Source organism: Bufo gargarizans, chromosome 1, assembly GCF_014858855.1.
Source record: "Bufo gargarizans isolate SCDJY-AF-19 chromosome 1, ASM1485885v1, whole genome shotgun sequence".
In the NCBI taxonomy this organism is placed as follows: domain Eukaryota; kingdom Metazoa; phylum Chordata; class Amphibia; order Anura; family Bufonidae; genus Bufo; species Bufo gargarizans.
This window is the reverse complement of record NC_058080.1, coordinates 198,715,016-198,739,959: the sequence shown is the minus strand read 5'-3', so window position 1 is coordinate 198,739,959 and position 24,944 is coordinate 198,715,016. Positions and strand designations below refer to the sequence as shown.

At 43.3% G+C, this 24,944-nt stretch overlaps 1 protein-coding gene across 1 annotated transcript in view; it reads left to right on the top strand.

The window, feature by feature from the left end:
* Window positions 1–24,944, top strand: part of LOC122925792 (cystine/glutamate transporter-like) — a 40,818-nt gene that overhangs the window by 10,436 nt on the left and 5,438 nt on the right. The window contains exon 4 of the mRNA XM_044277150.1: window positions 1,364–1,460. Coding sequence (XP_044133085.1) covers window positions 1,364–1,460 — 97 coding nt within the window. The remainder of the gene's footprint in view (window positions 1–1,363; window positions 1,461–24,944) is intronic.

Genomic DNA, 24,944 nt, shown 5'->3' with positions numbered 1-24,944 from the left:
CCCTTTGGCTGCGGCTGCTCAGTGACGTGTCAAGCAACATGAAAGTTGTGCAACATTGAATTGAATGATTGTCAATAGTGTCCCAGTGACAAAACAACAATCACAGAAAACTCAACACTGTTGGACTTCTGATCGCAGGACGCATGTCTCATAGACCACAATGCAAGTCTGATGTGACTGTGGCTTAGGGTCCATTCACACGTCCGCAAAATGAGTTCACATCCATTCTGCAAATTTGCAAAACGGGTGTGGACCCATTCATTTTCAATGGAGCCGCAAAAGATGCTGACCGCACACGGTGTGCTGTCCACATCCGGACTTTCCCTCCGCGGCCCCGCAAAAAAATAGAACATGTATTATTCTTGTCTGCAGTCACGGACAAGAAAAGGCATTTCTATCATAGTGCTGGCCATGTGCGGTCCACAAAATGCGTTTGTGTCCGTGTTTTGTGGATCCGCAATTTGCTGACCTCAAAACAGTTACGGACGTGTGAATGGACCCTTAGGCTTCGTTCACCTCACTGTTAAGCCTTTCTGTTCTACTGCTCCATTTAGGAGCAGGAGAACGGAACGGACGGAGAAGGCACATAACTGAGCCAAACAGAGCCCTTAGGACCCCATAGACTATAATGGAGGCTGTTATGTTTCTGCTCAGAAGATGATTTTGAAGCGGAGACAAAAGTCCTGCACGCACAACTTTTGTCTCTGCTCCGAAATCATCTTCTGAACAAAGACATAATGGACCCCATTATAGTCTATGTGGTCATTAGGCTCCGTTTGACTCAGTTATGTGCCTTTTCCTAATCCGAGCAGGGGAACGGAAAGGCTGAATGAAGCCTTACCTGCAATGTTTATGAGATTTGGTTGTACTTTTAGAGACAAATCACTGCTCTAAACTTACTGAGCAACTTTTCTGAAACTTGCGGTCTCACAACGTGTAGCCCCAACCTAAAGGTAAGTAAAGTAATAGAGAAAGTTGAAGTTCTTGACGATACCTATCGATTAGGAGGCACGCTTTGAGGTACATTGTAAATTGTACCTATACTTTCCGGGCCATACTTATATTTGCCATTTGTTTCAAATTACATGCAGACATGGCCCAGGGTATGACCGAGGTGATCCACATGTGGATTTTGCTGTTGCAGCCTTAAGCACATTTACACATAACACCTAACAGAAAGATATTTAGCAATAGCTTCATGTAAGCAAGCCTTTAACCTTGCACCATCTATATGTTAAATATTGTTAAATTATGTAAAGTTCATGTTCAGTGTAAAATAAACTTTGCAGTATATTTTATCAGAAAATATCAAACAGCTGAACAAATGTATAGTTGTTTGTAAAGTCTGTGTTTTTTCCATCAGAATGTTCTATGTAGCCTCTCGAGAAGGTCACCTTCCAGAGATCCTTTCTATGATTCATGTACACAAGCATACTCCTCTGCCAGCTGTCATTGTTTTGGTAAGCTAAGAACATCTTTGACTGTTTCTAGATGTAGCACTCTTAATCATGATCATTTATTAGTGGTAATATATTCACATTCATTTTGCATCTTCTCCACGTTTATATTTATGATAAGTGTATGTAGACTGGATTTCTCATGCATAGTATAGGAATGTTTGCAAAATGGATTTGTGGTGCATTAGCTTGTGCTGTTTACTGGATGCTAAAAAGCATATTTATAAGCGAACAGCATAAAGATCAGCGGATCACATGAAGAAATGTCTCATCTCAGAGTCATTTATCCAAATTTGTGCTACTGACTCAGTATTCAGCAGGTAAAATGCTGTCAGCGTATCACCAATCCAAAATTGGTAGCTATGATATACACTTATGCTACATATAACACCTATGCTGTAAACTATTATGACATGTACAGTGATCCCCTGGGGAGCCAGTGCAGTGGATGGGAGTGATGGTAGTAGCCCTGATAAGGTATTGTGTCACGGTATACTCTTTCAAGCCATTGCTCCCTGGAAATCGGTGCAGTGACAATGTAGTTTGAAGAATGAGGCCAGTGAACGTATAACAGTCTCATTTTACTAAATGTAGCATACAACTTTTCGTGCATTCAACAGCAGTGCAATTTCCGACACCAGTAAAAGAGTATAGAGGCAGGTTGAATGGCTGCAAGTTAACACTTGTGGGTGTAGATATCCACTATCAGGTCTAGATTTGAGTTTTAACTGGCCTAGTAGTAGTGTGGGTGACTAAACCCTAGTCCCTTACCATACAGCAGTGTCTATTATGCAGGTATTCAGCTGTTCACTCTGCTGTCTGATTTCTCAAGTATTTTCTTGAGACTGACTTTAGTTCTGCAGGAGCTCTGCAGTGTGCTTCCTTTCCTCTGTGTCTCAGGATAGGAACCAGCTCACTCCTACATAGAGGTTGGGTGGTTTCTGCTAACAATTTACCAACCATATTCTTTACTGGTATTTATGGCCAAAACATTCGATCTACATAACAATTCAGAACTATATACAATAAAACAATAATTTCAGATAACCCCAGATTTGGGGTACTGCACACCTATGCTATGCCTATATTATATACAGTATATGTATGTATATGTGATATAAACCTATGTTATAACATCTGTGATATGCTCCTGGGACATGACATCTATGATATAGATGATATTTATGATATTCACCTCTGATATGAGGTGTATGCCTATGATATGACATCTATGAATTCGCAACTATGATTTATACCTCCGATATTATACCTTGTACACCTAAAAAATCAGTAATATGACACCGATGACATTATGACATCTATGATATACAGTATCTACACCTACAATGTGACAATTTCATATTATAACACCTATGATAGTTTTCTGCTTGAGTGGCCTAACTGGGAGGAAATGCTCAAACACCAAATACTGTAGCGTATTTATAACCGGGGGAGAGGATCCTCCACATGTGATCCGTTGCTAATGGCAATCCCCAGCAACAATGCATACAATGGAGGATGCCGGCAGCAAACCACATATACCACAATAACATCCTACACAAGATGAAATAATGTGTGGATGAAAATATAAGAGGTATCTCAGTGTAGCATGGGACCTACCACTAACCTACCTATAGTGTGTGATACGAGTTTATACGTGTAAGTTGCTTTATTCTGTAAGCCAGATAAGAGTACAGCAGAACAGATGGATTCTGGTATTGTGCAGTCAAAAGATGATGCTTTCATAAGCGTACATGAGAATACATGTGTACCTGTACATAGTCTAGAGCAGTATGAAGATACAGGAAGTGAAGTACACAGAAGAAGGGGTGGAGCAAGGAAATGAAATGAGTCAGATATCACGAACAAGAAAAAACAAGTGCATTACCAAAAACGGACACTAGATGGGAGCATATAACCAAATATAGAATATATGAATGGTTCAATGAATTAAACTATATAGATTTTAACTGTGTAGCAGCACAGTAGTAGTTATATTTAAAGGCCCTTTACACGGACAGAGAACACTCTAGATGATCTCTAACAAGCGGTCTTAGGAACGCTCACTTGCGATTATCTGGTGGTGTAAAGGTGCCGCCATTCATCGGGTAATTGGTCCATTTGTGTAGGCACCTAAATCGCAATTTGCTGGCAGAAGATTGTGCTGTGTAAGGCTACTTTCACACTAGTGTTCGTCGGTCCGCTCGTGAGCTCCGTTTGAAGGGGCTCACGAGCGGACCCGAACGCAGCCGTCCAGCCCTGATGCAGTCTGAATGGAGCGGATCCGCTCAGACTGCATCAGTCTGGCGGCGTTCAGCCTCCGCTCCGCTCGCCTCCGCACGGACAGGCGGACAGCTGAACGCTGCTTGCAGCGTTCGGGTGTCCGCCTGGCCGTGCGGAGGCGTGCGGATCCATCCAGACTTACAATGTAAGTCAATGGGGACGGATCCGTTTGAAGATGCCACAATATGGCTCAATCTTCAGGCGGATCCGTCCCCCATTGACTTTACATTGAAAGTCTGGACGGATCCGTACGAGGCTATTTTCACACTTAGCTGTTATATGCTAAAATAATGCAGACGGATCCGTTCTGAACGGAGCCTCCGTCTGCATTATTATGATCGGATCCGTTCAGAACGGATCCGATCGAACGCTAGTGTGAAAGTAGCCTAAACAGTCTCTGATGCTGGGAAACAAGTCTGTGGAGTAGATCTCTGCACTGACGAGCAGGCGTTGCGTGAAAGAATGCTTTCTTTCCGACAGTTGCCTACTGAATTGTCCCATCTGAAGGGACCTTTAGGACTCATTGATGATGTAGAAAATTATTTTAAAGAGCTCATAACTCCTTAATTTTACTTAAAGTTTTATGCCCCATACATGTACAGTATGTTGCAGTCTTTAGTTTAGGGAAATATGTAAATGCATTCTTGTCATTCACTTTATAAATTACTCAGTTGACAATTTTGGAACTATGAGGGAAACTCTAAGGTTCAGATCTGACCAAGGACAATATCTGCATGGAGATTGTTTGTTCTCCCTGTGCAGTGGCAGACTTTACCACCATGGCAAATGTTTAGGACCCCAGAGATCAGGGTTCCCCGAGGTGGCCTCCATAGGTAGGCAGAAAGAAATGACTAGAGGGATGGACATACCACCAGTGCAGCTGGTTCAGCAGTGCAGGGGCTCAGATGTGAAGAGGGTCCTTTTCAGCTTCTCAGACTGCACTGCTAAACTAAGAGCAGTGTTTAGATGGGGGATGAAGCTAAACTGGCTGATGGGGCAAGGTTTAGTGGTGCAATTGGGAAAAACTTAGTGGTGCAATAGTCACCCCTCAGACATGGATGTAGCTATAGCTATTTACCCCAGAAATGACAAATCTGCCAAGTTCCTTTAAGTTTTCTCTGGGTGCTCTAAAAACATTGCAAACAAGACATATCAAATATCTCAAATGATTTTATTTTCCAATAATTTATTTTATTCAATGAAATAAAAATTGCAAATAGCAGAAACATCCACTGAAAGTCTGTATAAAATTCTAAGTCTTGGATTTACGCAATTTGCTAAAAATATACAGTTTAATTTGGCTTGACGACAATGAGTTATTAATAGTTATTGATTGTCCCTTTAAACAGTATTTCTTGGTTCTCTGGAGACCTAAACTTGTCCATATTTCTTAGGAAGAAAATGATAAATCATTAGTGTAACATTACTTTTGCGTTTTTCCATTATTTTATTGTATTTGAAGGCCATGCAGCAACATGCTGTTATCAGTTTCACTGGCAGATTTGTGCATCTGCTCCTGGTATTTAACTCTCAGAGGCAGGAAAGTAAATCACTTCTTATTAGTGTGTGTTCCCTGGGATTGTATGGATGGAAAGGGACTGATTATTTCAGGCTCCTTCCTAGACATGAAGTCTTTTGAAACAGAGGTATGACTAATAAAACCTAAATTTGCTTAATTGGAAGTGAAGTAAAGCTCTATCGTCTGAGAATTCGCAATGGCTCATCAGAGGCACCACTGTAATGAAGGACACAAACAAGTGTACGCATTTATAATGGAAAAAGACTAGTCAGTAAATTGAATCTGTGGTTAAAAGTATGTTTTACAGGCAAAAAGGACAAGATATAAAAACATATGCTTGCAGGAAGAACTGGAAAATAAACCATGCAGTGTAAATTTAAAAATTTTATGGCAAAATAAGAGCATTGAATTATATAGAACATCCGAATCTGTGAATAAAATATTCATAAATTATCCCTAAAATTGTTCCATTATCAATAACATAAGTTCCTTCGTTACAACAAAATTATCAGTAATTTGCCAATTAATTAAAATGCACTGGTTTAGAAAATACATCATGGCCCGCAGTCTGGGTATTGCGGATGTGCTAGCAGCCATCTAGCAACCCATGTCCTCAGCTCTATACACAAAATCCCAGTGAGAGGTTCCCTTTAAAGGGCTTGTCAAGGATTTTGATATTGATGGTCTATCCTCAGGAGGAGGTCCAACAACTGGGACCCCCACCGATCAGTTGATACTTTGTAGGCCCAGGGACAGAAGTCGGTGTCATAACATACAAAGATCTGTCCATTCTGCATTGGGGAGAGCTGGTAGCTACATGACTGCCTCCATTAAATTCAATAGGAGCAGCCCAGCTTGATGGAGTGGTGAATTTCTGGTGCCCATCTCAGACTATGAGGTAACAGTTGATCAGTGGGGTTGATGGGTGTCAGACTCCCTGCCAATCTGATATTAATTGACCTTCTCCTGGGTATTGAACTTATTGGTCCCCCCGATCACCACCGGTAAGACCCACCCTTATTTCGCCTTATGGCATGTTTATAGACCATGGGAGACGGCCACGGTCTCATTTTTTGTTTTATGTTTATAGGTCACACTGTCCACCTTCTGCCACATTCAGAGACGTGAAAGTGGACCTGACCATCAGGCGACCTGTTCTACAGGTTACCTATTGTTGTGTGTCTTGTTTGTCTGGTAGGGGTTTTCCTCCCCTCATAGGGATCTTTAATTATCCTAATAAAAGTTAGGTTTTAATACGTTACTACCCCTTATTTTCACATAGTTCTAATTAACGAGTAGTTATCTGGGGGGTGCTTCTGCACCACCTCAAGGGACCACCCTTTATATTTTTTCCAATCTGATATTGATGGCATATACTGAGGATATGCCATCAATATCCATAAGGATTCTTGTAAATTTCTAAAAATGTGACAATATCACTGAATATTCCTCTGGTCAGCTGTTACTTGAGATTTCTTGGCAAAACAGTAGTGGCCTTTCCATGCCAGCCTATGTTTATGTATAGGAGTGCAGAGGTAGAAGTTGCATAATGAGACATACTGTACGAGTAAACTGTAATGGCACATAAGAAACAACCTTACATTAGGAGCTTCAGGTTTCAGCTCTGAGACGCTGGTATTGCACTTTCTGCATTTCAATAGAAGTAAGCCCAACTCACAATAGTGTCTGATAAACAATCCGATTTTGCATAGCTGTGTAATTGTTAGGATAAGAGAGGGAAAAAATCCAAATAACATATTGTGCTTTTTAATATCATTTTAGTCTATCCAGATTCTTAAGGGAATTTTCATTGTCGTCTTTAAATTCAGTTATTGTTTGGCAGTTCATTTAAACTGTAACTACAATAAACATTTATGAACGGCTGCCATCCAAAAAAATAAAGAAGAAACCATCACTGATCAGTGGTCTTTCCAGAACACTACACATCAGTGCTCTCTGCCCTATCCCAGGAGTTTTATGCAATTGAATGACAGAATAAAGGCAATGCATAGGTTAATGTGGCAGCACATAGCAGGACTGTTAAATGGAATGGGCCATCAGAAAATCAATTTTTGAATTTTCGGTGATGTTATTTTTCATTTTCCATGTCACACCTCCTGCTCTGCAGAAATCACTTTTCAGTAGTCATCTCATTACCAATGCAGGATTACCATGGACGGTATCCCCTAGCCAAATAACACTGCAAAAACCAATGTTAGACCAATAACTAGTTGATAAGTGTAAGATAATGCACCTGGGGCATTAAAACCCAAAAGCAGAATATAAAATTAGTGATACAGTCCTAACCTTAGTATCTGAGGAAAGGGATTTAGGGGTCATTATTTCAGAAGACTTAAAGGTAGGCAGACAATGTCATAGAGCAGCATTAAATGCTAGCAGAATGCTTGGGTGTATAGGGAGAGACATTAACAGTATAAAGAGGGAGGTGCTCATGCCGCTCTACAGAGTACTAGTGAGACCTCATTTGGAGTATTGTGCTCAGTACTGGAGACCATATCTCCAGAAGGATATTGATACTTTGGAGAGAGTTCAGAGAAGAGCTACTAAACTGGTACATGGATTGCAGGATAAAACTTACCAGGAAAGATTAAAGGACCTTAACATGTATAGCTTGGAAGAAAGACGAGACAGAGGGGATATGATAGAAACTTTTAAATGCATAAAGGGAATCAAAAAGGTAAAAGAGGAGAGAATATTTAAAAGAAGAAAAACTGCTACAAGAGGACATAGTTTTAAATTAGAGGGGCAAAGGTTTAAAAGTAATATCAAGAATGAGTATGAGTACTATTGGGCAAACATGCTCGGCCGAATATTACGTGTGCTCGAGTCAGTGTAATTAATTTAGCCTATATTTCTGAAAAGTTTCTGACAGCCTGCTACACAACCTTCTACATTACAGCCAAGAATGTTAACCACTACATAATAGAGCTACATGGCCAGTTAATTAAAATAAAAATTCAGACTTCTGCAGTATAGGAATAGTTACTAGTAGTATATAACATAAATATAATTTTTTTTCCCCCACAACTGCACTTGCAGTTCTATAGTGTAGTGGTTAACTTTCTGGGCTGTAACATCGAAGGTTGTGAGTTCAAATCCCGTCAAAAATTTATATATTTTATATTTTTTTTGTGTAATGATATATATATATTCCTTTGGACCCAGCACCTGAGCCAATAGCTGGTGCCGCCAAATCTCCTTTTCTGCTATATATATATATATATATATATATATATATACATACACAGTCAGGTCTGTAAATATTGAGACATCGACACAATTCTAACAATTTTGGCTCTATACACCACCACAATGGATTTGAAATGACACAAACAAGATGTGCTTTAACTGCAGACTGTCAGCTTTAATTTGAGGGTATTTGCATCCAAATCAGGTGAACGGTGTAGGAATTACAACAGTTTGCATATGTGCCTCCCACTTGTTAAGGAACCAAAAGTAATGGGACAGAATAATAATCATAAATCAAACTTATACTTTTTAATACTTGGTTGCAAATCCTTTGCAGTCAATTACAGCCTGAAGTCTGGAACGCATAGACATCACCAGACGCTGGGTTTCATCCCTGGTGATGCTCTGCCAGGCCTCTACTGCAACTGTCTTCAGTTCCTGCTTGTTCTTGGGGCATTTTCCCTTCAGTTTTGTCTTCAGCAAGTGAAATGTATGCTCAATCGCATTTAGGTCAGGTGATTGACATGGCCATTGCATAACATTCCACTTCTTTCCCTTAAAAAAACTCTTTGGTTGCTTTTGCAGTATGCTTTGGGTCATTGTCCATCTGCACTGTGAAGAGCCGTCCAATGAGTTCTGAAGCATTTGGCTGAATATGAGCAGATAATATTGCCAGAAACACTTCAGAATTCATCCTGCTGCTTTTGTCAGCAGTCACATCATCAATAAATACAAGAGAACCAGTTCCATTGGCAGCCATATATGCCCACACCATGACACTACCACCACCATGCTTCACTGATGAGGTGGTATGCTTAGTATCATGAGCAGTTCCTTTCATTCTTTATACTCTTCTCTTCCCATCACTCTGGTACAAGTTGATCTTGGTCTCATCTGTCCATAGGATGTTGTTCCAGAACTGTGAAGGCTTTTTTAGATGTTGTTTGGCAAACTCTAATCTGGCCTTCCTGTTTTTGAGGCTCACCAATGGTTTACATCTTGTGGTGAACCCTCTGTATTCACTCTGGTGAAGGCTTCTCTTGATTGTTGACTTTGACACACATACACCTACCTTCTGGAGAGTGTTCTTGATCTGGCCAACTATTGTGAAGGGTGTTTTCTTCACCAGGGAAAGAATTCTTCAGTCATCCACCACAGTTGTTTTTCGTGGTCTTCCAGGTCTCTTGGTGTTGCTGAGCTCACCTTTGGCCACGCCTAAGGTTGTTGCTATCTCTCTGATGTTTTTTTTTTTTTCAGCCTAATGATGGCTTGCTTCACTGATAGTGCCAACTCTTTGGATCTCATCTTGAGTTGACAGCAACAGATTCCAAATGCAAATATCACACTTGAAATGAACTCTGGACCTTTTATCTGCTCATTGTAATTGGGATAATGAGGGAATAACACAACGGGCCATGGAACAGTTGAGAAGTTAATTGTCCCATTACTTTTGGTCCCTTAACAAGTGGGAGGCACATATGCAAACTATTGTAATTCCTACACCATTCACCTGATTTGGATGTAAATACCCTAAAATTAAAGCTGACAGTCTGCAGTTAAAGCACACCTTGTTTGTTTCATTTCACATCCATTGGGGTGGTGTATAGAGCCAAAAATGTTACAATTGTGTTAATGCCCCAATATTTATGGACTCGACTGCATATAATCATACTTCTGACATATGAATGCATAATATGTTGGAAACTAGTACTGATGTTTTAGCCATAATATACCATATTTTTCGCTTTATAAGACGCACCTGGTTATAAGACACACCTAGGTTTTTGAGGAGGAAAATAAGAAGAAAAATTTGAACCAAAAGGTGTGCTTTTGGTGGATTTTGAACTAATGGTCTGGGAATTACACTGTTATGGGGCTCTGTGGATGACGCACTATTATGGGGGATCTGTGGATGACGCACTGTTATGGGGGATCTGTGGATGACTCACTGTTATGGGGATCTGTGGATGACACACTGTTATTGGGGATCTGTGGATGACACACTGTTATGGGGGATCTGTGGATGACACACTGTTATGGGGGATCTGTGGATGACACACTGTTATGGGGGATCTGTGGATGACGCACTGTTATGGGGGATCTGTGGATGACGCACTGTTATGGGGCTCTGTGGATGATGCACTGTTATGGGGGATCTGTGGATGACACACTGTTATGGGGGAAATCTGTGGATGATGCACTGTTATGGTGGGATCTATGAATGATGCACTGTTATGGGGGATGTGTGTTGTGACACATAGGGCAATGAAGGGGGCCAGCATAAGATGCTATATGTGTGGGTGACACACATATAGCATCTTATGCTGGTCCCCCTCATGGCCCTATGTTTTACAGCATTACAGTACTTTATTCTTTAATCCTGAATCAATCGCTCTCCTTTTGATAAACTAGCTGACACTGATATATCGCCGGCCGCTTTGCTGCACAGTGTGGCCGGCGATACATCAGTCACAGTGCTGGGAGGGAGGAGGGGCTGGAGGCAACTCAAAGCGGGGCCTGGTGCAGTCACTGTATTACACCGGGCCCCGCGCACAGAAGTCTCTTTGTATGTAAAATGTTTCATTAATCCTGAATCAATCGCTCTCCTTTTGATAAACTAGCCTAATCGCCTGCATCAGTACTCACTATGAGTGCAGCGTGCAGTCCGGCCGACGTGTGACTGACATCACTCAGTCAGTCACGCTCCTCCCACTTCATTAATGAAGCAGGAGCAGGATGAAGTCATGCGCTGGAGGGACCGCACACTACATTCATAGTGAGTACTGATGCAGGCGATTAGGCTAGTTTATCAAAAGGAGAGCGATTGATTCAGGATTAATGAAAGATTTTACATACAAAGAGACTTCTGTGCGCGGGGCCCGGTGTAATACAGTGACTGCACCGGGCCCCGCTGTGAGTTGCCTCCAGCCCCTTCCTCCCTCCCCGCACTGTAACTGATGTATCGCCGGCCACGCTGTGCAGCATAGTGACCAGCGATATATCAGTGTCAGCCCTGTAAAAAAAAAAAGTCAACCATCATTTTATAAGATGCACTGTCACCCCCCCCCCTCTTTTGGGGGAAAAAAGTGCGTCTTATAAAGCAAAAAATACGGTATTTACATATATTATAAATATATAATAATATATGTAACTATATTATGGCTAAAAACGTATATATGTTTAAATTAAATTTAGCCTCTATTTCTAAAGGGATTCAAACTCACAACCTTCTACATTACAGCCCAGAATGTTAACCACTACACTATAGAACTGCATGACTAGTTACTTAAAAAAATAAAATAAAAAATATGAGACTTCTGCTGTATAGGAATATTATTACTAGTAAGTGTTCCTATACAGGTGAAACTCGAAAAATTAGAATATCGGGCAAAGTTCATTTATTTCAGAAATGCAACTTAAAAGGTGAAACTAATATATGAGATAGGCTCATTACATGCAAAACGAGATATTTCAAGCCTTTATTTGTTATAATTTGGATGATTATGGCTTACAGTTTATGAAACCCCAAAGTCACAATTTTAAGGTATCCTTTTCTCAGGGGGTATGGATTCATTATCTGACTAGAGTGTGACACTTTGAGCCTAGAATATTGAACCTTTTCACAAAATTCTAATTTTCAGCTGCATTAATGCAATTCCTTTTAATTATTTCCTTTGCATTACTGAAATAATGGACTTTTGCACAATATTTTAATTTTTAGAGTTTCATCTGTACAGCAGATTTCTCCTATTTTTAAAATAACTGGTCATGCAGCTCTATAGTGTAGTGGTGAAGTTTTTTGGCTGTAATGTAGAAAGTTGTGAGTTTGAATCCCACCAGAAACTTTTCAGAAATAGAGGCTAAATAAGATTTAAATACACTGGGGTGTCATCTAGCATTGACTCCATATATGGATATAGCTATATATTGAGTAAGAGCAGGGATTAGGAGTCCCTGCTCTTACTCAATATATAGCTATATCCAGGCTGAACTAAAGTCCTGACACCCTCCCCTCTTCAGGTCAGGGGGTGCCTGGTTTAATGCTCGGGTTCTCCCGTTGACTTCCATTGTGCTTGGGTGCTCTGTAGAGGACCCAAGCATTGGGATGTGTTCTACCAGAGCACGCGAGCGCTTTGGTGCTCAACCAACACTAACAAGGAGATATCACCTCTGTGTATAGATAAGACAGGATCCACCATTTACAATTGCTGATTGTCAGAGCTCATCTATTCTTTCCATGTACAATGACCTCTGCCCAGGGCACAGAGCATGTCTAGAAAACTTTTCCATAGGAATCAGTGAATCCCCTCCTGACCATGTGGCTGCCGTAAAGCAATTTTTTTTAATGCTTTGTAAACGCTGTTAAGAACAGCTCAGGCAAGATGGCAGCTCCCACAATAACTTTCAGAAAAATAGAATAAAAACTAAATCTGGAATCAGAAAATAAAAACTGATTAGAAAAAAAAGGAGATGTGTTGCTATTAGGGATGAGCGAACTCGAACTGTATAGTTCGGGTTCGTACCGAATTTTGCGGTGTCCGTGACACGGACCCGAACCCGGACATTTTCGTAAAAGTCCGGGTTCGGGTTCGGTGTTCGTCGCTTTCTTGGCGCTTTTGTGACGCTTTCTTGGCGCTTTTTGAAAGGCTGCAAAGCAGCCAATCAACAAGCGTCATACTACTTGCCCCAAGAGGCCGTCACAGCCATGCCTACTATTGGCATGGCTGTGATTGGCCAGAGCACCATGTGACCCAGCCTCTATTTAAGCTGGAGTCACATAGCGCCGCCCGTCACTCTGCTCTGATTAGCGTAGGGAGAGGTTGCGGATGCGACAGTAGGGCGAGATTAGGCAGATTAACTCCTCCAAAGGACTTCACTTGATTAATCGATCGATCTGCAGCTGTGCATCATTGAGCTGCTGAAATTCAAATGCTCACTCACTGTTTTTAGGCTGCCCAGACCGTTTGTCAGTCACTTTTTTCTGGGGTGATCGGCGGCCATTTTGTGTCTTGTGCGGTGCTGCGACCAAGTGCATCCAAGCTGCGACCAAGTGCATTTAACCCTCAATAGTGTGGTTGTTTTTTGGCTAAAGCCTACATCAGGGTGAAGCTGTCACACCAAGTGCATTTAACCAGCAATAGTCTGTTCATTTTTTGGCCATATACTACATCAGGGGCAAGCTGCGCCCAACACCAAGTGCATTTAACCCTCAGTAGTGTGGTGCGTCAAGCTGTGACACCAAGTGCATTTAACCAGCAATAGTCTGTTCATTTTTTGGCCATATACTAAATCAGGGGCAAGCTGCGCCCGTCACCAAGTGCATTTAACCAGCAATAGTGTGGTTATTTTTTGGCCATATCCCAGTCTAATTCTGTCACTAAATCCATACCGGTCACCCAGCGCCTAAATACTAGGCCTCAAATTTATATCCCGCTAAATCTCTCGTTACCGCTGTCCTGTTGTGGCTGGGAAAGTTATTTAGTGTCCGTCAAAGCACATTTTTTGTTCTGGGTTGAAGTACAATTCCCAATTTAGCAATTTCATAATTTAGTGGTTCCTGCTATATCAGAGCTATTTGAAATCTATCCCTAAAAGGGTATATAATATTCAAGGTGCACATTGGGTCATTCAGAATAACTTCACACACACCCGCTACTGTGTATTTCCAAGTCTAATTCTGTCACTAAACCCATACCTGTCACCCAGCGCCTAAATACTAGGCCTCAAATTTATATCCTGCTAAATCTCTCGTTACCGCTGTCCTGTTGTGGCTGGGAAAGTTATTTAGTGTCCGTCAAAGCACATTTTTTGTTCTGGGTTGAAATACAATTCCCAATTTAGCAATTTCATAATTTAGTGGTTCCTGCTATATCAGAGCTATTTGAAATCTATCCCTAAAAGGGTATATAATATTCAAGGTGCACATTGGGTCATTCAGAATAACTTCACACACACCCGCTACTGTGTATTTCCAAGTCTAATTCTGTCACTAAACCCATACCTGTCACCCAGCGCCTAAATACTAGGCCTCAAATTTATATCCTGCTAAATCTCTCGTTACCGCTGTCCTGTTGTGGCTGGGAAAGTTATTTAGTGTCCGTCAAAGCACATTTTTTGTTCTGGGTTGAAATACAATTCCCAATTTAGCAATTTCATAATTTAGTGGTTTCTGCTATATCAGAGCTATTTGAAATCTATCCCTAAAAGGGTATATAATATTCAAGGTGCACATTGGGTCATTCAGAATAACTTCACACACACCCGCTACTGTGTATTTCCAAGTCTAATTCTGTCACTAAACCCATACCTGTCACCCAGCGCCTAAATACTAGGCCTCAAATTTATATCCTGCTAAATCTCTCGTTAACGCTGTCCTGTTGTGGCTGGGAAAGTTATTTAGTGTCCGTCAAAGCACATTTTTTGTTCTGGGTTGAAATACAATTCCCAATTTAGCAATTTCATAATTTAGTGGTTTCTGCTATATCAGAGCTATTTGAAATCTATCCCTAAAAGGGTATATAATATTCAAGGTGCACATTGGGTCATTCAGAATAACTTCACACACACCCGCTACTGTGTATTTCTAAGTCTAATTCTGTCACTAAACCCATACCTGTCACCCAGCGCCTAAATACTAGGCCTCAAATTTATATCCTGCTAAATCTCTCGTTAACGCTGTCCTGTTGTGGCTGGGAAAGTTATTTAGTGTCCGTCAAAGCACATTTTTTGTTCTGGGTTTAAATACAATTCCCAATTTAACAATTTCATAATTTAGTGGTTTCTGCTATATCAGAGCTATTTGAAATCTATCCCTAAAAGGGTATATAATATTCAAGGTGCACATTGGGTCATTCAGAATAACTTCACACACACCCGCTACTGTGTATTTCCAAGTCTAATTCTGTCACTAAACCCATACCTGTCACCCAGCGCCTAAATACTAGGCCTCAAATTTATATCCTGCTAAATCTCTCGTTAACGCTGTCCTGTTGTGGCTGGGAAAGTTATTTAGTGTCCGTCAAAGCACATTTTTTGTTCTGGGTTGAAATACAATTCCCAATTTAGCAATTTCATAATTTAGTGGTTTCTGCTATATCAGAGCTATTTGAAATCTATCCCTAAAAGGGTATATAATATTCAAGGTGCACATTGGGTCATTCAGAATAACTTCACACACACCCGCTACTGTGTATTTCTAAGTCTAATTCTGTCACTAAACCCATACCTGTCACCCAGCGCCTAAATACTAGGCCTCAAATTTATATCCTGCTAAATCTCTCATTAACGCTGTCCTGTTGTGGCTGGGAAAGTTATTTAGTGTCCGTCAAAGCACATTTTTTGTTCTGGGTTTAAATACAATTCCCAATTTAACAATTTCATAATTTAGTGGTTTCTGCTATATCAGAGCTATTTGAAATCTATCCCTAAAAGGGTATATAATATTCAAGGTGCACATTGGGTCATTCAGAATAACTTCACACACACACGCTTCTGTGCATTTCCAAGTCTAATTCTGTCACTAAATCCATACCGGTCACCCAGCGCCTAAATACTAGGCCTCAAATTTATATCCCGCTGAATTTGAATACAATACATTGGGCCAAATAATATATTTGTTGTTGTGGTGAACCATAACAATGAGAAAAACATCTAGTAAGGGACGCGGACGTGGACATGGTCGTGGTGGTGTTAGTGGACCCTCTGGTGCTGGGAGAGGACGTGGCCGTTCTGCTACATCCACACGTCCTAGTGTACCAACTACCTCAGGTCCCAGTAGCCGCCAGAATTTACAGCGATATATGGTGGGGCCCAATGCCGTTCTAAGGATGGTAAGGCCTGAGCAGGTACAGGCATTAGTCAATTGGGTGGCCGACAGTGGATCCAGCACGTTCACATTATCTCCCACCCAGTCTTCTGCAGAAAGCGCACAGATGGCGCCTGAAAACCAACCCCATCAGTCTGTCACATCACCCCCATGCATACCAGGGAAACTGTCTCAGCCTCAAGTTATGCAGCAGTCTCTTATGCTGTTTGAAGACTCCGCTGGCAGGGTTTCCCAAGGGCATCCACCTAGCCCTTCCCCAGCGGTGAAAGACATAGAATGCACTGACGCACAACCACTTATATTTCCTGATGATGAGGACATGGGAATACCACCTCAGCATGTCTCTGATGATGACGAAACACAGGTGCCAACTGCTGCGTCTTTCTGCAGTGTGCAGACTGAACAGGAGGTCAGGGATCAAGACTGGGTGGAAGACGATGCAGGGGACGATGAGGTCCTAGACCCCACATGGAATGAAGGTCGTGCCACTGACTTTCACAGTTCGGAGGAAGAGGCAGTGGTGAGACCGAGCCAACAGCGTAGCAAAAGAGGGAGCAGTGGGCAAAAGCAGAACACCCGCCGCCAAGAGACTCCGCCTGCTACTGACCGCCGCCATCTGGGACCGAGCACCCCAAAGGCAGCTTCAAGGAGTTCCCTGGCATGGCACTTCTTCAAACAATGTGCTGACGACAAGACCCGAGTGGTTTGCACGCTGTGCCATCAGAGCCTGAAGCGAGGCATTAACGTTCTGAACCTGAGCACAACCTGCATGACCAGGCACCTGCATGCAAAGCATGAACTGCAGTGGAGTAAACACCTTAAAACCAAGGAAGTCACTCAGGCTCCCCCTGCTACCTCTTCTGCTGCTGCCGCCTCGGCCTATTCTGCTGCTGCCGCCTCGGCCTCTTCCTCCGCCTCTGGAGGAACGTTGGCACCTGCCGCCCAGCAAACAGGGGATGTACCACCAACACCACCACCACCACCTCCGTCACCAAGCGTCTCAACCATGTCACACGCCAGCGTTCAGCTCTCCATCTCACAAACATTTGATAGAAAGCGTAAATTCCCACCTAGCCATCCTCGATCCCTGGCCCTGAATGCCAGCATTTCTAAACTACTGGCCTATGAAATGCTGTCATTTAGGCTGGTGGACACAGACAGCTTCAAACAGCTCATGTCGCTTGCTGTCCCACAGTATGTTGTTCCCAGCCGGCACTACTTCTCCAAGAGAGCCGTGCCTTCCCTGCACAACCAAGTATCCGATAAAATCAAGTGTGCACTGCGCAACGCCATCTGTAGCAAGGTCCACCTAACCACAGATACGTGGACCAGTAAGCACGGCCAGGGACGCTATATCTCCCTAACTGCACACTGGGTAAATGTAGTGGCAGCTGGGTCCCAGGCGGAGAGCTGTTTGGCGCACGTCCTTCCGCCGCCAAGGATCGCAGGGCAACATTCTTTGCCTCCTGTTGCCACCTCCTCCTTCTCGGCTTCCTCCTCCTCTTCTTCCACCTGCTCATCCAGTCAGCCACACACCTTCACCACCAACTTCAGCACAGCCCGGGGTAAACGTCAGCAGGCCATTCTGAAACTCATATGTTTGGGGGACAGGCCCCACACCGCACAGGAGTTGTGGCGGGGTATTGAACAACAGACCGACGAGTGGTTGCTGCCGGTGAGCCTCAAGCCCGGCCTGGTGGTGTGTGATAATGGGCGAAATCTCGTTGCAGGTCTGGGACTAGCCAATTTGACGCACATCCCTTGCTTGGCGCATGTGCTGAATTTGGTGGTGCAGAAGTTCATTCACAACTACCCCTACATGTCAGAGCTGCTGCATAAAGTGCGGGCCGTCTGTTCGCGCTTCCGGCGTTCACATCCTGCTGCTGCTCGCCTGTCTGCGCTACAGCGTAACTTCGGCCTTCCCGCTCACCGCCTCATATGCGACGTGCCCACCAGGTGGAACTCCACCTTGCACATGCTGGACAGACTGTGCGAGCAGCAGCAGGCCATAGTGGAGTTTCAGCTGCAGCACGCACGGGTCAGTCGCACTACAGAACAGCACCACTTCACCACCAATGACTGGGCCTCCATGCGAGACCTGTGTGCCCTGTTGCGCTGTTTCGAGTACTCCACCAACATGGCCAGTGGCGATGACACCGTTATCAGCGTTACAATACCACTTCTATGTCTCCTTGAGAAAACACTTAGGGCGATGATGGAAGAGGAGGTGGCCCAGGAGGAGGAGGAGGAGGAGGAGGAAGAGGGGTCATTTTTAGCACTTTCAGGCCAGTCTCTTCGAAGTGACTCAGAGGGAGGTTTTTGGCAACAGCAGAGGCCAGGTACAAATGTGGCCAGCCAGGGCCCACTACTGGAGGACGAGGAGGACGAGGATGAGGAGGAGGTGGAGGAGGATGAGGATGAAGCATGGTCACAGCGGGGTGGCACCCAACGCAGCTCGGGTCCATCACTGGTGCGTGGCTGGGGGGAAAGGCAGGACGATGACGATACGCCTCCCACAGAGGACAGCTTGTCCTTACCCCTGGGCAGCCTGGCACACATGAGCGACTACATGCTGCAGTGCCTGCGCAACGACAGCAGAGTTGCCCACATTTTAACCTGTGCGGACTACTGGGTTGCCACCCTGCTGGATCCACGCTACAAAGACAATGTGCCCACCTTACTTCCTGCACTGGAGCGTGATAGGAAGATGCGCGAGTACAAGCGCACGTTGGTAGACGCGCTACTGAGAGCATTCCCAAATGTCACAGGGGAACAAGTGGAAGCCCAAGGCCAAGGCAGAGGAGGAGCAAGAGGTCGCCAAGGCAGCTGTGTCACGGCCAGCTCCTCTGAGGGCAGGGTTAGCATGGCAGAGATGTGGAAAACTTTTGTCAACACGCCACAGCTAACTGCACCACCACCTGATACGCAACGTGTTAGCAGGAGGCAACATTTCACTAACATGGTGGAACAGTACGTGTGCACACCCCTCCACGTACTGACTGATGGTTCGGCCCCATTCAACTTCTGGGTCTCTAAATTGTCCACGTGGCCAGAGCTAGCCTTTTATGCCTTGGAGGTGCTGGCCTGCCCGGCAGCCAGCGTTTTGTCTGAACGTGTATTCAGCACGGCAGGGGGCGTCATTACAGACAAACGCAGCCGCCTGTCTACAGCCAATGTGGACAAGCTGACGTTCATAAAAATGAACCAGGCATGGATCCCACAGGACCTGTCCGTCCCTTGTCCAGATTAGACATTAACTACCTCCCCATAACCATATATTATTGGACTCCAGGGCACTTCCTCATTCAATCCTATTTTTATTTTCATTTTACCATTATATTGCGAGGCTACCCAAAGTTGAATGAACCTCTCCTCTGCCTGTGTGCTAGGCCTAAATATATGCCAATGGACTGTTGCAGTGGTGGCTGACATGAAGCCTGATTCTCTGCTATGACATGCAGACTAATTCTCTGCTGACATGAAGCCAGATTGTCTGTTACGGGACCTCTCTCCTCTGCCTGGGTGCTGGGCCTAAATATATGCCAATGGACTGTTGCAGTGGTGGGTGACGTGAAGCCTCATTCTCTGCTATGACATGCAGACTGATTCTCTGCTGACATGAAGCCAGATTGTCTGTTACGGGACCTCTCTGCTCTGCCTGTGTGCTAGGCCTAAATATATGCCAATGGACTGTTGCAGTGGTGGGTGACGTGAAGCCTCATTCTCTGCTATGACATGCAGACTGATTCTCTGCTGACATGAAGCCAGATCGTCTGTTACGGGACCTCTCTGCTCTGCCTGTGTGCTAGGCCTAAATATATGCCAATGGACTGTTGCAGTGGTGGGTGACGTGAAGCCTCATTCTCTGCTATGACATGCAGACTGATTCTCTGCTGACATGAAGCCAGATTGTCTGTTACGGGACCTCTCTGCTCTGCCTGTGTGCTAGGCCTAAATATATGCCAATGGACTGTTGCAGTGGTGGGTGACGTGAAGCCTCATTCTCTGCTATGACATGCAGACTGATTCTCTGCTGTCATGAAGCCAGATTGTCTGTTACGGGACCTCTCTGCTCTGCCTGTGTGCTAGGCCTAAATATATGCCAATGGACTGTTGCAGTGGTGGGTGACGTGAAGCCTCATTCTCTGCTATGACATGCAGACTGATTCTCTGCTGACATGAAGCCAGATTGTCTGTTACGGGACCTCTCTGCTCTGCCTGTGTGCTAGGCCTAAATATATGCCAATGGACTGTTGCAGTGGTGGGTGACGTGAAGCCTCATTCTCTGCTATGACATGCAGACTGATTCTCTGCTGTCATGAAGCCAGATTGTCTGTTACGGGACCTCTCTGCTCTGCCTGTGTGCTAGGCCTAAATATATGCCAATGGACTGTTGCAGTGGTGGGTGACGTGAAGCCTCATTCTCTGCTATGACATGCAGACTGATTCTCTGCTGACATGAAGCCAGATTGTCTGTTACGGGACCTCTCTCCTCTGCCTGTGTGCTAGGCCTAAATATATGCCAATGGACTGTTGCAGTGGTGGCTGACGTGAAGCCTCATTCTCTGCTATGACATGCAGACTAATTCTCTGCTGACATGAAGCCAGATTGTCTGTTACGGGACCTCTCTCCTCTGCCTGGGTGCTGGGCCTAAATTTATGACAATGGACTGTTGCAGTGGTGGCTGACGTGAAGCCTGATTCTCTGCTATGACATGCAGACTGATTCTCTGCTGACATGAAGCCAGATCCTCTGTTACGGGACCTCTCTCCTCTGCCTGGGTGCTGGGCCTAAATTTATGACAATGGACTGTTGCAGTGGTGGCTGACGTGAAGCCTGATTCTCTGCTATGACATGCAGACTGATTCTCTGCTGACATGAAGCCAGATCCTCTGTTACGGGACCTCTCTCCTCTGCCTGGGTGCTGGGCCTAAATTTATGAAAATTGACTCTTACAGTGGTGGGTGACGTGAAGCCTGATTCTCTGCTATGACATGAAGACTGATTCTCTGCTGACATGAAGCCAGATTGTCTGTTACGGGACCTCTCTCCTCTGCCTGGGTGCCGGGGCCTAAATATCTGAGAATGGACTGTTCCAGTGGTGGGTGACGGGAAGCCAGATTCTCTGCTATGGAACCTCTCTCCAATTGATTTTGGTTAATTTTTATTTATTTAATTTTTATTTTAATTAATTTCCCTATCCACATTTGTTTGCAGGGGATTTACCTACATGTTGCTGCCTTTTGCAGCCCTCTAGCCCTTTCCTGGGCTGTTTTACAGCCGTTTTAGTGCCGAAAAGTTCGGGTCCCCATTGACTTCAATGGGGTTCGGGTTCGGGACGAAGTTCGGATCGGGTTCGGATCCCGAACCCGAACATTTCCGGGATGTTCGGCCGAACTTCTCGAACCCGAACATCCAGGTGTTCGCTCAACTCTAGTTGCTATACATTTTTGATGCCAGATTTCTTTCCACACAGGATTTCACCATTCATAATAGGTGATAGTTGCACTCTTCCCTTGACACAGGTCACAAGGTATATCTAGAAAACTCTCCCATAGACATCAAAGAACATCTCGTGTGTATTTTGCCTGTGGTCCATATTTGGGCCTTATGTACAGAAAATTAGAAAAAGGAAGATATCAGATTGTTATACATCACTCTTAATGTTTATTAAGAAAGAAAATCGATGAAGGCACTTTAAATGATGCAAGTAATAAAACCCTCATTTCTACAAGATGCCCAAAGCATTTGCACTCGAATACCTATAGGATCATCTCTATAACAAAATATTAATATATATATATAAATATTTACTGTAGCAAGATATATAGAAGGCCATGTACTTATGCTGGTCCCGTTAGGTAATATGTGTATTGCATCTCGTGTCTATTTTTGCACAGTCTATTTTCACATTTGATAACAAAGATAGGCAAAATGCAAAGTAATAATAAAAAAAAATTGTAATAACAATAATTCAGTATGATGGAAGAAACAATTGAGCTCATATTTTACTTCACAACAAAGATCATGAAATTCAGTAAATGTTTGCAAAGACAACATCATACCACCTAGGATTGTGTAGGACAAGGGTTAGCACTCCATCTCCTCTCCAGGAGTGCTTTTATAGAGCAATGGAATTTATATTCAGCTTTGCTTCAAGTGTTAAAAAATAACAAGTGTGATCTACATTACAGCGCTGTCAAATCCAGAGTGACAATCATATAACCATTTAATAATCTGCTTCATATATAAGAAATAATTCATGCATTCCTTGAGGATGGATTAAGGCACATCTGAAGTACATGCTATCAGGAGACAAGCTAAGCCTATTGAGTGTGCAGCGTACGCACATATACCCATAAGTCTACCTTGAAATGAGAAAATCTGTGGATTAGACTTTTTCTGTAGTTTTAAAACAGTTTAGAAAAATGACAGTGTTGGTTCTCCAAATTGTTATAGTTTTGACCTTGAGTTGTCAAAGGCACAAGTGTTTTGTTGAAAGCAAACAACATTTGAAACAGCTGCACTGCCTTACATATTGGGCTACTTTCACACCTGCGTTCGGTGCGGACCCGTCTTGTATCTGCACAGACAGATCCGCACCAATAATGCAAATGCTTGTATCTGTTCATAACTGATCGGTTTGCATTATTCATTAAAACAAAAACGGATCCGTCTTGACTAACATTGAAAGTCAATGGGGGACGGATCTGTTTTCAATTGCACCATATTGCGTCAGTGAAAACGGATCTGTCCCCATTAACTTACATTGTACGTCAGGACGGGTCCGTTTGGCTCTGCATTGTCAGGCGGGCACCAAAACGCTGCAAGCTGCATTTTAGTGTCCGTCTCAAAAGCGGAACGGAGACCAAACGCATGTTATCCATTCAGAATGCATTGGGGCTGAACTGATCAGTTTTGGGCTGCTTGTGAGAACCCTGAACGGACCTCACAAGCGGACTCAGAAACGGCAGTGTGAAAGTAGCCTAATATATAAGCTACAATAAAATTATGTATCTTCTGCATATATACTACAAATATATCATATTTAATATATATCTCCTAATATAAGTCCATGTTGTGAGGATTGCCTTATTTTGTTTGAACAACCAATATCCATTTAACCTCTTCAGGACACCTGCCATACATGTATGGCAGATGTCAGCACTTTAAAGGTGGCGCCCATTCTGGAGCAGATCAGGAGCCGCTGGGTTTCTGCTGTTTCCATTAAAGACACTAAAAAGGACCTTTCATCAGGGCGGTCCCTACTGATGCCATATTTTTGTTTTTCAAACCCTCCCCCACCCCGTTCGTCCGCTGTGGTCCCCCGTTATTTTGGCGCGCTGTATTGTAATGAGCTGTAACTTCGCAACGGGGTGGAGATACAGTCTTCTGCTGTGGGTGTCTCCTTCTCCCTGGCTGTGAGCGCGATCCAATCAGAGCAGACCGCTCACAGCCAGGGATAAGGAATCTTGCGAAGTTACAGCTCATTACAATACAGCGCACTAAAATATCGGGGGACCACAGCAGACGAACAGTGGGGGGGTTGAAAAAAAAACACCCATGGCATCAGTGGGGTCTGCCCTACAAGGTAACAGCATAATTAGCCTATGCCAAAACTGATGAAAGGTCCTCTTAAAGTCTATGATTGTCGATAATGCCAATCGCAGACATTTACGCTTAGTTCACACCTGAGCGTTTTACAGCAGGTTCATTGAATGCCTCTGTGGTTAATCACACAAACGCGGGTACTACGCGCGTTTCCAAAATACAAAAACACCCCAAAATACACCTCAAAAACGCCTGATAAAAATGCCTATAAAAAGCGCTTATTGAATACGCTCAGGTGTGAACCCAGCCTTAGCGTCTCAGATGCTGTGATCAATTATGACCAAGTCATTTGTTAATAAAAAAGCCAATAAAAATAATGTAAATATCATTAGCACTGCCACATCCCCAAATTCCCTATTAAAATATAAATGTATTTATCCCATACGGTGAATACAATAACAGGAAAAAATCTAAATGGGCAATTCTTTTTTTTTTCCCTTGAACTGTGGCAGATTTTTTCTTCCAATTCCACCGCCTTTGAATTTTTTTTTACAGCTTCCCACTAGTGATGAGCGTTATAGGCAATATTAGAATTTATGATATTTTGCTAATTTTTAGCTGAATATTCTCCATAAATTCACAAATTTGAGATTGCAAAAATCGCCAATGTAATATGCATGTATTATGTGCACAATTTTATTACCTATAACAAACAATCACACAAAGGCTATATGCCAAAATCCGGGTATGTGCAAGCCAACAACCTATCCATGAGACGGGTCCAGTCAGCATACCTTACAATGGCAGCCTTGTGCACTATGAGACATTCAAAACTAGCTCTCTATCCACACAGACTTGAGAGCCAGTGAGCCTCAAAGTTGCTTGACTTTTGTTGGATGGCTTTGGGGACCTGTGCACCTAGATCATTATCATTAGGGTGACAAAAATGGTCATTTTTTATTTTTTGGGGGGATGCCAGCTCTCTTCTCTCACTGCTTAGGAGGGCTGCATGAAAATGTTTAGTTTTCTAATCGTCCTAACATTTATATTCAATAACCTTTCTATTCTGTTTTGTCATGTAAACTCACATAAACATGG